Source organism: Salarias fasciatus, chromosome 3 (assembly GCF_902148845.1).
Source record: "Salarias fasciatus chromosome 3, fSalaFa1.1, whole genome shotgun sequence".
Classification (NCBI taxonomy): domain Eukaryota; kingdom Metazoa; phylum Chordata; class Actinopteri; order Blenniiformes; family Blenniidae; genus Salarias; species Salarias fasciatus.
Genome location: NC_043747.1, coordinates 23092858 through 23106909, shown reverse-complemented (window position 1 = coordinate 23106909; position 14052 = coordinate 23092858). Strand labels below are relative to the sequence as shown.

At 45.0% G+C, this 14052-nt stretch overlaps 1 protein-coding gene across 1 annotated transcript in view; it reads right to left on the bottom strand.

The window, feature by feature from the left end:
* The window catches only part of dysf (dysferlin, limb girdle muscular dystrophy 2B (autosomal recessive)), a 73686-nt gene that overhangs the window by 37152 nt on the left and 22482 nt on the right, over nt 1-14052 (bottom strand). Inside the window, 17 exon segments of the mRNA XM_030088043.1 lie at nt 3667-3828; nt 3957-4058; nt 4295-4336; nt 4512-4547; nt 4647-4676; nt 5274-5414; nt 5517-5698; nt 8935-9012; nt 10179-10263; nt 10810-10983; nt 12276-12418; nt 12589-12694; nt 12778-12892; nt 12976-13142; nt 13239-13370; nt 13461-13607; nt 13768-13963. Coding sequence (XP_029943903.1) covers nt 3667-3828; nt 3957-4058; nt 4295-4336; nt 4512-4547; nt 4647-4676; nt 5274-5414; nt 5517-5698; nt 8935-9012; nt 10179-10263; nt 10810-10983; nt 12276-12418; nt 12589-12694; nt 12778-12892; nt 12976-13142; nt 13239-13370; nt 13461-13607; nt 13768-13963 — 2038 coding nt within the window.

Below are 14052 nucleotides of genomic sequence, written 5' to 3'. Positions count from 1 at the left end.
GCATCTGGAAATGCTGCCAATGACTTAAAACAAACTATAAACAGCAAAGTTAAGTGAAAATGCTTTTTTTTCCACCCGTTTCACATTCGCAAAGCATGTTGGGTCATGGGTTGTCAGTGTTTGTTTTAGTAATGAAGCCACAATGGAAATGTGCAGTCGTAGTGTTTGACTGCAGTTGTTAGGAAAAGTTCTCAAAAAGTTGCATTTTCGGTTGCTCTGACCAACGTTGTGTTAAACAGACGCCCAAAACGAAAACGAGTTTTCGGCTTGTATTTTAATACATTGCAGTAGTTACGTAAATCTGCTAATAGATGTAAAATCTCCTTCACACTCGTGCTTGGAAGTGTGTCGCTTTCCATACAGCAACATTTATTTGCATGTTTCCTCAATTATGGCTTTGATGCTAATGCTAGTTCGCTAGCTTTCATCAGCATCTCAGACTTTTGGTGCTCAGGTCTCTGTGTTGTGACATATCTGGAACTTAAACCCAGTTACTGAGTTACTGCAAGTCATTTTTTTAACTTTAATACCGATGTCTTGCCGCATCTGGTCTGAACTCTGGTTACCACGAGCTCCATCGTCAGTTACTGTTTGTCCCGTGAAGAGACGTTTTCCTGTTTTTGTTTTCTACCAACATCTTTTTATGAACTTTGAGGTGCACGGTGGAAATGAAAAAAAATAAATGACTCGTTTAAAGACAATATCTTCCATAAGGTTCTCATTCGGGGCATCCGGACTGAAAGCATCGAGAATAAGTCGGTAACTGTAATCCATCTGACCTCTCCAGCTTCATTAAAAAGGACTTAAATGAGCCTGATGAGGCTAAACTCACACAATAAACAGAGCGCTAACATGAGGCGGTTAGACGCTTCAAAGAGCTGCATGTAGGGAAACTATTCACATGACATTTTCTGCTGCCCCCGTGGCATGCGAGAACACTTACGCAGTCGACTTTAGGCCCTAATATTGTTAACATTAAATGCTTGGAATCGGTTCAGGGGCTGAATTTTGGGGGGGAAAAATATGTGCATATTTCCACAGTCCGGCTGAGGGGCTGTCACACTCCTGCGGTGGTCAAAACAGGACCTTAATCTTGTTAACATTAAACTGCGGGAGCCAAAGCAAGGATCTGTATTTAAGGGAAAAATATGCGACTATTTCCATCCCCCAGTTAAAGCTGTCATAATAAAACACAGAGGTGATCAACTTCAGACCTTAATATTGTTAACATTAAACTCTCGAGCCCGTTTTTGGAGCTGCCATTTGGAAAAATGTGCACGGTGTTTCCATATTTCAGCTTAGGTTTTTCAAAGGAAAACACTTAGGTGGAATGTAGTGGCACCAATGTAAACTCGGTGGAAAGTTATTCTCAGATGATATATAATAATGGCTGCTCGGGCTCCTTGCTTTGAATATGGGTTGATTAAAATATACGACTGAATAGAAAACACTGGAGTGACAGTGAGGTGGAGGAGTGGATTTGGCCTTAAAACATCACATTTCAGCACCGACGATCAATATTTCTCTACAAGTGATGAATCGTTGAATTCCATGAGTGTAGAGCTAAAAATCATGGTGATGCTTTTGTTTTGGCATATTTTGGCAAAATTAAGAGACATTTACAAGGCAATGATTCCTCTTTATGTATTTCAGGTGTGTGTTTACACAGCAGTGCTGCTCCTCAGACTCACTGAAAATGCAACTTTTAGAAAATAGCTCCTGAGACACAACTTTGTGAAGAGGCTCAGCTCCGTCGCCCTGTACGTCTGCAGTACACTGAGAATAAATCGGAGGAAAAGTATATTTAACTTAACTGAATCAATGAACTCAACAATAAAAATTCAATTTAGCATCTTTTCACAATCCTATCTAGTACTGGAGTCAAAAATATTTGTTGAAATTATGAAAAACTGATCTTTTTCATCTACAAAATAAGTAATAAAAAAAAATCTTGCCTGAGCAACATTAGTCATGCAAAGCCATGCTTTTTGTAAAGTAAACTTGTAGGATATTTTCATCAGTGTACATAGTTCTTCTGCACATACAGGAGTTGGTTCTGGTATTATGTAATTTATCCTCAAAATATATCACAGCAATCCATTTGGCTCAGACCTTTGAATTCCTCATGTGGATCGACATGACTGTTCCTAGAGAAAGGTCGTCTTGTTCCAATTAAAGTCAAAATTCTCTGAGAAAGTCCTGTCATAGTTTAGAATTCAAAGTTAATAACGAAGCAGAACACTGGAACGTGCTGGCCTTTTATTTTCCCCTCAAATTTTACCCTTTATAAACTCAAGGTTTCATAAAGTTGGAATATTCCAGATGCCTCAGAATCCCAAACTGATCATTTATCGTTCTCTCAAAACACGAGAAGTAGCAGAACTCAGAATTCTTAACTTGGGAACACGTGACTATTTTTCATTCATTCATTCATTTTCCGCCGCTTTATCCCTTTCGGGGTCGCGGGTGGCTGGAGCCGATCCCAGCTGCTGTGGGCGAAGGCGGGGTACACCCTGGACAGTTCGCCAGTCTGTCGCAGGGCTGACATATATATAGACAAACAACCATTCACTCACACATTCATACCTAGGGGCAATTTAGGGTGATCAATTAACCTACCATGCATGTTTTTGGACCGTGGGAGGAAGCCGGAGTACCCGGAGGGAACCCACGCACACACGGGGAGAACATGCAAACTCCACACAGAAAGGCCCCGAGACCCGGCCGGTGTTTGAACCCAGGACCTTCTTGCTGTGAGGCAAGAGCGCTAACCACCGCGCCACCGTGCGCATATTATTATCACATATTATTTAAAACATTTCAGTCGTCTTGAAATTCCTACCTCCTACTAAAGCACTTACTTGGAAAAGAAAACAACAGATCTTGTTATCGATAACTTGGCACGATACGAATTTCTGGGTAAAAACTTTCCTTGTCCTTGACTTTCTGGGAAAAAAGTTACCAGGCTCAGGTATCAGGTCCTCTAGAATTTAATTACTTCAAAATGACTTCTCAGTTGCTTCAGGCCCATGACTTTCTGATCTGGATTGACTTCAGTTTCTTGAAAGAACTCATAACGTTACAGATGTCTTGGAAATCGCTTCCTTTGAAAAGCCTGACTGTCGCATTCCCGTTGATCACAACACAGCAAGTTGTTAAACCATGTGGGAGTGAAAGCTGTCTTTGTTCTGCACAAATGAAAACGATCCAGTGTGTTCCATTATCAAGAACACTTTATACCCACAGAGAACATGGAGGTTCGTGCTAATTTTACACAGCGAGCGCAGCCATGTTCAGTTCTTCGGATTTCTGACCTAAAGTAGAGAGACTTTCTCGAGTTATGGAGACAATTGAAAGCTGTCTCCATGGTGGAAGTTTCCACCCTACTTCATGGCTTGGTGGGCATGGGAAACGTCCTCCGCCCTGCATCTTTTCAACTCCGAAAGCCAAAACTGTTGACTCTCCAGAGTTGATGTTGATGTTTCTCTAGCGGGAGGTTTGTCCGTGCGCAGCTCGCCGCTCCTCCGCCGTTATTGTGGCTCGGCTGATGAAGACAAACGAGTGGACGCCAACCACATCACAGCGGGGGCCTCATTAGCCCGGGAGGCGGCGGCGGGCCTCTGAGCCTGATTACGTGCACGGTACGGCGCGTCTCCGTGTCCTCACCACATCAAGGACCAGCGTGTTGACGTCGAAGTTGGGCTTCTTCTTGACGCTGCGGATGACGCAGCTCTGGACGGTGACGCCCCCGCACTCCACCTGCAGGCTGGGGGAGGTAACGCTGGCCAGCTGGAAGCTCTTCAGGTTCCGGACACCCCACGCTAAGACCTAACGGGAGGGGGCCAGACCACAGGAGGGTTAGTCATTCTTCTTCCATGACCCCGTTTCACACAACAGCATTACAGAAAAGCTACATTCAGGAAGACACTGTGTTGCGGTCTGGGCCTGAGCCGTACCTCGATGGCCGTCCTCTGCAGAGCGGGTTTGATCCCCTGGGGTACCATGAACACGTTGGGCTCTCTCTGAGGGGGCGGGTACGGGAGGTCCGACTCCTCCGGCTGCCAATAGGAAAGCAGGAACAGCGGCGGGTCACACAGTGAGCGTCACTGTCTGAATCCTGAACACCTTCCAGTTTTTCAGTTGGTTCGACCACATTCACACTGCAAGTCTTGGTGCTCACATCCTATTTGCTGCATAAGTCAGTCTGCCTAAAAATCAGAATTGGTTCATATTACACTGGCATTATAAATATGACCTTTGTCTCAGGAGTTGGGATTTTAGATGAATTCATTACCCATTGTTGTAGATTCTCAGCCAGAAATCCGGGAAACATCAACTGAGGAAGCAACGAAACAAGAGAAACACTTAGAAATAAAGAAAGATTGGAGAAATTCTGAGTCATGAAAAATGTTTTCCTCTCATTTCGCATGGAAAAAAGGTAAATTTCAGCATTGAATTCTTTAAACAGGAAGAAAATGAGAACGAATTCAGACTCTGTGGGGGAATTTTACCTCGTCCAGAACGTGGGTGGAGGTCATGATGTCTCCCTGTGGATGAGACAGGAGCAGAAAAACTTAGATTTCCACACTGAAAATGAACGAAAACAGTAAAAACAAGAATGAGGAGAGAAGCTGAGGTGAACTGACCTCTTGACCTGGAATATGGTGAATCGCAGGCTGCAGACACAAAACAGAAACTATTTAGTCTTCTGTTTTTCAGTGATCATTAAAAATAAATGAATCTTAAAAAACAAAATGATTTAGACATTCAAACTACAACACACACCAAAAAAAGGAATTACAAGAACATAAGAAAAGGAAAACAATTAAGGAAACCAAAAGGAAATAAATTACAGATATTTAAATGTTCAAAAGAAAGAAGAATGACAGAAGAAGTTACATGAAGAAAAAAAAAAAATATATATATATATATATATGTTTTTTGGGGGGAATTTTAAAGAAATGAGAAACATCTCATTGATCAAAGCTACAAAATAGCATAAAAGAAATTAATTTAAAAAAATTGAACAATATTTATTCTCATGTCACAAGAAAAATAAGATATCAAACTCAATGAAATTCAAACATTATAACCGGGGTTGTAAAGTAGAGAAATTTCACTTCTTTTCTTCTTATTGTCAACTTCAGATTTTGCTTTCCTTTGACCTCTCTCTCTTTCTCCTTTTCTTCTTTCAATTTTGTCTTTTATGTCAGATTTGTGTCATATACAAAAAAGCTGACGGATCGATGAAGCTGGGAAACGTGACCTCTGACCTTTTCTCTGCGTATGAGCTCGAAGGCGGCGAGCAGCTCGCCGGCGTGCTTGTCTCCGAGGCGAATGGGGAACCAGGCCAGGCGGGGGGAGGGCGTCAGGGAGGGCTGACACACACACCGGCCCATGAACTCATCAGCTCCCTGGGTATTTAACACACACACACACACACACACACACACACAGGCTGAGGACGGAGCGCTCGCTGCACCACACCAGCAGGTTCTGTGTTCTCCGGCGCTCACGTAAGTGTCCGAGTCGTACAGCTCCACCACCACGTTGGGCGGGCAGGCGGCGGTGACCTCGGGGTCGCCAAAAATCTCCACCTCGTAGAAGATGAGCGTCTGGTCCCAGGTGGGGTTCAGAGTGTTTCGCACCGTCACCGTTTTCTGGGACTGATGGAGGAAAGAAACGATGGCGTAGGCGTCTGTGAAGAAGAAATATAGATCCACTTATGAAGGACGAACGGGGCGAGGGTGAATCGATCAATTCAAATTATTCTGAATTATTCTGAACACGCTGTTCGTTACAGCAGCACCAAATTCCCGTTTCCAAACTATGCAGAGTGGGAGATGGACGGCTGGGAAACACCACCGCGAGGAAAAGTTTGTTATTCCAGGTCACAACCGCTCCAGTCCATGTTAACACACACACACACATATACAGAAACACACATCAAGTATGTACAGTCTCACACACACACACACACACACACACATACACAAGCAGAGTGTAGTTTGTTGTTGCAGCTCCAGTAAAACGTCTCTGTGGAGCTGTTAGCATCAGAGTAAACACAAGTTAAGACTCATTTTCCCACCAGCCCTCAATTAACCCTGAACCCAGCACACACGCATACGCACACGCATACGCACACGCACACACACTATACTAGATTAGCCATTGCATCACTGATTTCACTTATTTGGGTCTCGTTTGTGTTTCCATGACCACGCTGCTTGGAGTGATTGAAAACAACTTTTTGAAAACACTTCTCAAGGTGGAACTTTTTGAGAAAGTTCAGACTTCATCTCCATGGAAACGGAAGAATAAAACTACTTTTGTCAAATGCTGCTACTGGTCCTGAACGCCACAGCTATTGTAAATAATTCTGCACATGCCCAGTAGATGGACAATAACAACAACAGCGGCGACCTCCAGAGGGTCAGGACTCCCCGTCCAGATAGTCCTGGAACTTGTTTTATAGTTGAGTCACCGTAGCAACAATCCAACTTGTTAGTCTGTCAATACGAATGTCTGTGTTCACCCATTGTTAATGTTTCGAGTATGTTGTTTTCTGCAGCAGGTGTGCGTTCTACATAATTTTACATTTTTCTGTCGTTTCCGTGTAAACTCGCATCGTTTTCAAAATGTTGCCGTGTTAAGAGGAAACTTTTCTGAAACATAAACGCAAACAGAACGTGTTTTCATTTGAAACGTGGAAAACGGGACCTTAGTTTTTCTTTTTGGCCCTTATTAAACTACTGTGGTCAGTGGCAGGACACATTCAAGTAAACTTTTGCCTGATTCACTATCACCCAGATTATCCCTAGCATCACTGCTCAACTACGATTAAATATCACAATAATTGTTTGAGTTTTGATAAATCCTTGAATCCATGGGTCATGTGGAAAATCAGATGAAGTCCCTGCTGCTCAATTAGGTTAGCCAGTGATGGCTGAAACATCAAAAGAGAGAGAATAGCAGGGAAAATAAGGTGAATAATCAATCGATGCGTGGGAAGTCTAAATATCTTTGAGAGGCACAGTCAATGAAAACAAATAGGTCTTCACAAAAGGTTCTCACTTTCTAGAACGTCCTCGAGCTGTCGGTTGAAAAAAACTTGCTCTCATCTTCACTTTGCAGCAAACACAAGAACACACAAACAAAAAAACAAACAAACACGCCGTACCACAGACACACACGGTGACACGTTCAATTTCTGTCCATTCCCAACAGTCAGTCAGCTCATATAAACAGCAACGCAAACAGGCCTGAGGGGTTTGTGCGAGTGTCTGACTGAGTGTATCTGTACCAGATTGTGTGAGTGTGTGTGTGTGTGTGTGTGTGTGTGTGTGTGTGTGTGAGTGAGTGTGTGTGCAGCAGCAGTCGTTTCCCAGCGGGAGACGGAGGGAAACATAAACAGAGGAAAGAGAAGCCGAAGCGATGATTCAAATCATCATTAAACGACATTTTAGGGATGAAGAAACAAAGAATGACGGACTTGGGGACAGAAATAAACCAGAAAAAAACAAACAGCAATAAGCAGAGGGACAGAATCCCAACTTAATCTGCACAAACGTTCCTGACAGAGGTCATCTTTGGTAAACTTTGCATTGCTGAGGAGACAATGAAGAGCCTCATTTAACCTCCCGTCTCAGGAGGAAAAAAAACCCTCGAAGGCTTACATTTCCATCCTTCATCTTCTCTACCTGCTTTCATACTGAGCTGCAGCCAATGCTAATAACTTTGGACAATTCGGAGGCTCCAGTTAATCCAGGAAGCACAGGAATTTGGAGGACACAAAGAAAACACATGCAAGGACAGGTAGAACATGCAAACTCTACATAAAGAAGTCAAAGCACTGGAAATGCTCTGGATGTGTGCTGAAGGTAAATCAGTGAGTGGGAGGAAGATACTCTACAATCTGGATGTAAGTGGGAGGAGGATGCTCTATAATGTGGCTGTTAGTTGAAAGCTGTTAGTCCGAGGAAGATTTCAGTAAAAAGTAAGATTAAGATAAAAGCTATGCTAAAGTTAACATCTGGCACAGTGAGCAGGACAACAAAAAGTGTTGTAAACAATGAAACTTTGCTGATTGTAACTTCTTACGATCATATTTGAGGATTTCATTTCTAGAATGAGCATCATTATTGTGCTTCAGGCAGAAGAAAGGCAGATGCTAACATATTAAGCTACCAGAGATAGGCTAACATGTGAAAGGGAACCACAGAGGAACCGAAGTTGAAACACAATCAGAGGAAAGATGGAGAGAAGGCAAACATCCAGAGAGAGGAAAAGAAAGCACCCGGCATTTGATAGCTGCATCACTCTTTAATCATGGCCGCCCAGACGGCATGTAACACTAGATTAGCACGCGAGTGAAGCCCATCCATCACCTCTACTCATCCGTTGCACTGAGCGAGCGGGCCGACCGGGCCGAGCGAGGCGGGCCGGCGCCCATTCATCATCTCGGGATCCTCAGCCTCTCTCTAACCCTGTCTGTACCTAGCCTCACATCTATCATCCCTCCCTTCCTCTGCATTTCCATCCTTTTTTAAAAAAAAATAAGGCTCTGTTTTTACATCTGAGCCCGTCGGGCCTGCTCATTAACACACGCACACACACAGTAGCTTGACTTTCCATGAACTCCTCAGAGTAAAAACTTGCTCGATCTGTGTGTGCCACCCACTTCTGACCCTCCGTGTTTCCATGCTGCATCTCTGCATCAGACTCTAATTGGATTCTGAGCTGTTTTATAAGTAAATGAGGACTTTTAATGTCACTGTCCAACAAACACAGCTCTGTTTCTGTTTCCATGGCCTCAAGGAAGAAGTGGCAAAAGTGCACACATGGGTGGAAGTGCAGGGAAAATGTTTCAGTCCTATGCGGCCAGTGTTGTGCTACCTAATGAGAACGAGTGCTTTTAACTTTGAAATCGTTTACCGGAGAAGCTGTCTTTGTCCATGGCCAGCAGGTCTCTGGCTTGATACAGGTAACAGCGCAGATGGTAACGAGTTCCACCTGTAAACACACAAAATAAAACACACACAGTCATGCACTCCTTTCAACTGGCTGATGAAAGATAAAACAGGTGGAGTAGGTGGTGTGGTGAGTCGGTTAGGTGGGATGGTCAGTGCTGTGGGGTCATTGGTTGGGTGGGACTGGTGGATCAAAGGGTAGGTGGGGGTTGATAGTTAGTGGGACAGTTAGTTTTTGTGGAATGGTAACATTAGATGGGGTTGGGGGTGGTTGGGATGATTGTTGGGGCGTGATGATTGACGAGGAAAGTTGGGTTGAAAGTGAGTTTTGACCGATGGACTGGTTGGTGGACTGGTGGGTGGGATGGTTATAGGGGTGTGATGGTTGGTTGGTGGGGTGTGTTGGTTGGAAGGTTGGTTGGTTTGTGGGGTGTACTGGTTGTTGGTTAAACTGGTTGATGGAGTGTGTTGGTTAGCAGGTTGGTTTGAATGGTTGGTTGGGGTGTGTTGGTTGGTGGGGTGTGTTAGTTGGTTGGTTGGTTGGAAGGCAGGTTAGTTGGACTGATTGTTGGGGTACATTAGTTGGTTGGTGGGTGTGTTGGTTGGTTGGTCGGTTGGCCCGGTTGGCGGGGCGGGGGGATGGTTGGGTGGTTGGTTGGCAGGTTGGTTGGTAGGTTGGACTGGCTGGTGGGGTGGGATGGGATGGTTCGTGTGGTGTATGGTTGGGGGGGATTATTAGTGGGGGTTGTTGGTTTGGTATGGTGGTTGGTTGATCTGGTTGGTGGGGTGTGTTGGTTGGTTGGTTGGGTGGTTGGTTGGCAGGTTGGTTGGACTGGTTGGTGGCGTGTGTTGGTTGATTTGGAGGTTGGCTGGTCTGGTTGGTTAGACTGGTTGGTGGGGTATATTATTTGGTTGGTGGGTTGTATTTGTTGGTTGGTTGGTTGGTTGGTTGGTTGGTTGGACTGGTTGGTGGGTTTGTTGGTTGGTTCGGATGGTGGCTGTCTGGTTGGTGGGGTGTGTTGGTTGGTTGGTAATTTGGACTGGCTGGTGGGGTAGGATGGTTGGTGTGCTGGTTGGTTGGGGGCGTGGATAATTAGTGGGGTTTGATGGTTCTGTAAGGTGGTTGGTTGAGTAGGATGGTTGCTGGGGTTCAATGGCTTGATGAATGGAATGGATGGTGGGTGGGTGGACTGGGGTCTTCAGTCTCACGGTCAAAGAAGCAGGAGATGGTGGGCCTGTTGACTCCAAATGTGGTTGTGACCGACTTGTCGTCGCTGCGGTCCTCGATGCTGCTCTGTGGGAGAAAGATTAAAGCCGGTGAAGTCTTTGACCTGAACCAGAATTATTTCCCCTTTGTGTGCACGACTTTCACAGTGAAAGCCCTAAATTCCACATTCTGGCTTTTAAGGGGTCAGAGTAGAACAGGTTTTCCTCAGAGGGCTTTTCAGTGAAGGGGAATTTTCCATCGGTTCAATTTCTTGCCGAACTTGTATAAAACTTTTAATGCGACAGCATTCAATCACAGTTCAGACTGTAGGTTTAGCAACAGTTTAGGGAATTCAAGCCTCTCCGGTTTCAACATGAATGCAAAGCCAGGTCCATTAGGAAATGAATTTTCTCAATTTGGCATGTGTGCAGGGCCCTGATCTCACTTCCATCCAGTTTTTTTCAGCAGTGGTAGACTTGTTTGTAGTTGGATGGAGGTAAATCCCTGCAGCCGGGCTTTAAAGTCTGCTGGAAAGTTGTTCCCCGAGGAGCGAAGGCTGCTACAGCGTCACATTAAAGTCCATTGTTTTGAAATGACATGTTCACCCGAGCATTTGGATGTAGTATCGCTCACCAGAGAGCACTCCAGGGCAAAGATGGCCGCCGGTCCCGTCTTCTCCAGCGGCTCCATGCGGTACCGCCAGCGCCGCCTCCTGAAGCTGTCCGTCTTCCTGGGCTTCAGGTGAAACTTCCAACCGAAGAGGGAGGCGTACTCCCAGCCTTCCCGCTCCGTCTCATCGGGACGCTGCTGTTGAAACATAAAAAGAAAAGAAAACTCAGCTTGGTTTTCCAGGAGAACAACAAGAAAAAAAACAACGTATCAGAAGCTTGAGAGGAAAAACTTTTTTGGTGTTTCTGTCTTGGTTCTTCCAAACTATTGATGCTAAAACAACAGTTCTCCAGAAGAGAGATTCATGTTTTAGAGGAAATCTTGATAAAAAAAAAACCAAATGAATGAAAAAGCTGTTTTTAATCAATTAAACTGGGCATTTTTATTTCTCAATTTGTTGTTGATGAATTAATTTCATGGCCAAACTTTATCTATAAGTTGATGGATTTCTCAAGACCTTCCTTCATAATCAAGTGTTTTACGTAACTATTTTTCTCAATATTTATATTATTGTTTTATGTGACCCTTCTTCTTTGGAATTTCATCTGTTTTTGTCAAATCTAAAACTACTAAGTCCCAAGACATTATGGACTGGGAGTCACAACTCACGGCCATATTTGGTCACTTTCTGGTGTTTCCATCGGCTGAAGGACACCAATATGTTCCTCCAGTCAGTGCTTCTGATAGATGCTTTTCATTAATATGATTCAAATAATAAAACCAAGACCCAAACATGTATGAGCTGTGAACAAAAGGCGGCAATGCATCTACTTCAAAATGTGATTGTGCAAAAAAAAAAAACAACTCTTCTGTATTAAGTTATCTTCACATGAAATGCAAAAAAAAAAAAAAAAAACTCTTCTGTATTAAGTTATCTTCATATTAAATGCATTCCTCATTTTAAAAGATCATATGGTAGAACATATGATTCAGTTGATTTTTACCATTTAAAACGGTATATTTTTTAACACAGGAAAGCATGGTGTTTTTTTATACACTCATTCAATATACTTGATGCTCATTTATGTATATTTGCCGCCATCTGGTGGTTAAAAAATTGAACTGCATCTGTTGACACAGGTTAATATATTTTTTTCCATATATTGAAATAAAAATTTCTTTGTCTTTAAGCTAAATGATAATGACAGAATTTCACAAATAAAAACAATAAATAATTTCATGGAAAACCGCCAAATTTCTCAGATTTCATTTAACAGTGTTGGCGATCTCAATAAAGTTTTATAAAATCAAATTTAAAAATTCTACAAAACACATTAGAACATTTCACTCAACCACTAAATGTTTATAAATATTTTTTATCATGAAATAATTAACTGAACATTCAGCTAAATATCGAAAAACAATTGAAATTAGCAATGGTAGAAAAAAAAGAACATTTTACAGGATGTGCTTGAAAGATGGCAGCCGACCTTTCTGAGCGCGTCCATCTTCTGCTGGTCTCGGCGTCTCAGCCGGATCCAGCGTCTGCGCCGGTTGGTGTGGTACATCTTCTCTGCAGGAACCCACGACTTGGGACGGCGGTCCGGGGGAATGGTGAGGCCGTACTCCCAGCCTGGACACACACACACACACACACACACACACGAAACGCAAAAAGACACACAAAACATGGACACACACACAAAACAAGATATGTTATGATTAGGTATACTGAACGTTATATTTGGTGCACCCAATCTACAAATATTCACACACACACACACACACAGCAGGGGTGCCCACCTTGATCGTCCACCGCCCGGTTCAGATCTTCGCTCCACTCCACCTCCTCCCACACCCACCCTGGAGGACACTCCACTTCATCCTTAGGCACCGCTTTCTCACCGTTCTAACACACACACACACACAGATACACACAGTTATTATATTACGATGTTGATTCATGAATAAAGGCAGAGTTCAGGTACGCACCACGTCGGTGTAGCCCTCCGGCATGCCGATCCACTGCCCGCCCGGTAACCTCATCTGGTTTTCAAACACTTCCTCCGTGAAGGTCATGTGACCGGCGTCCACGTCAAACAGCAGTCTGGAGAAGAAACACCAAATCACTTATTTCAGTGACGACGCGTCTCTTCCAACGAGCAGCTGGATGACGGAGAGTTGACTCACGTCTTCTCGGGGCTGATGTACCAGTCCCCGGCCCAGGTCCAGCCGGGCGACGGTTTGAAGCTCTCTTTGGGGAGTTTGACCCTCCCGGTGACGTCGCTGAACTTGGGGTAGGTCAAACCTGTAGTTCCCCAGCTGCCCACCAGGGCGAGCCGCGTCTGGTTCTCATACTGTGGGAGACAGCACAGGGCGGGGCCGAGGTAGGGTTGAGGGGGAGAGTCTAGCTGTGAGTGTGTGTGTGTGTGGCGGGGAGTGGTGTGTCTCACCGTCTCTGCGAACACGGACAGCTTCCCTTCGGCGTACTGGTTGAAGTGTTTGGCGTCCGCGGCGAGTCCGAACCACACTTTGACCCTCAGCTGGCCGGGAAGTTTGGCCTCTCCGCCACTGCCCTGAGGGTGCTGCACACACACCGCATTCAAGAAGAGGCTGTGTGTGCGTGTGTGTGTGCATGTGCGTGTGTGTGCGTGTGTGTGCGTGTGTGTGCGTACCTTGAGGAAGGCGGTCTGCAGCTGCCCGCAGTGTTTCCCACAATGCTCCTGGGAGAAGAGGACGGTGTGAGCCGGGATGCGGTGGTACGCCACCCGGCGGTCTCCCTGCAGCATCCAGATCACGATGTCTGGAAGACTGTTCTGAGGCTGCGTGAGAGGGACACACACACACATAAAACATGATGTCAGACAAACAAAGTACTTTTGGCAACAACACACATGCACGCGCACACACACACACACACACACACACACACACACACACACACACACACACACACACACACACACACACGCACACACACACCTCCTCGGCCATGGCCCTCAGCCTGCTGGCCCAGTCCTCCGCCTGCTCCATCACCGTGGTCAGCTCGGTTTCCGGCCCGTGTTTGAAGGCGAGCGCCGCCGCCACGATCTGCTGCAGGTGCAGCGTCCGGATGTGCCTCAGGGAGCGGTCCAGGGCGGTGGCACACTGCCACTGGTCCAGAGAGGGCAGCGGCTCGCTGGGCGGGGGAAACAACAGCAGGATCCATGAGTTATGGACCCATCTGGAGGATCTTAAATACTTCAAGTTGTTTGAGGTGGTGAGAAA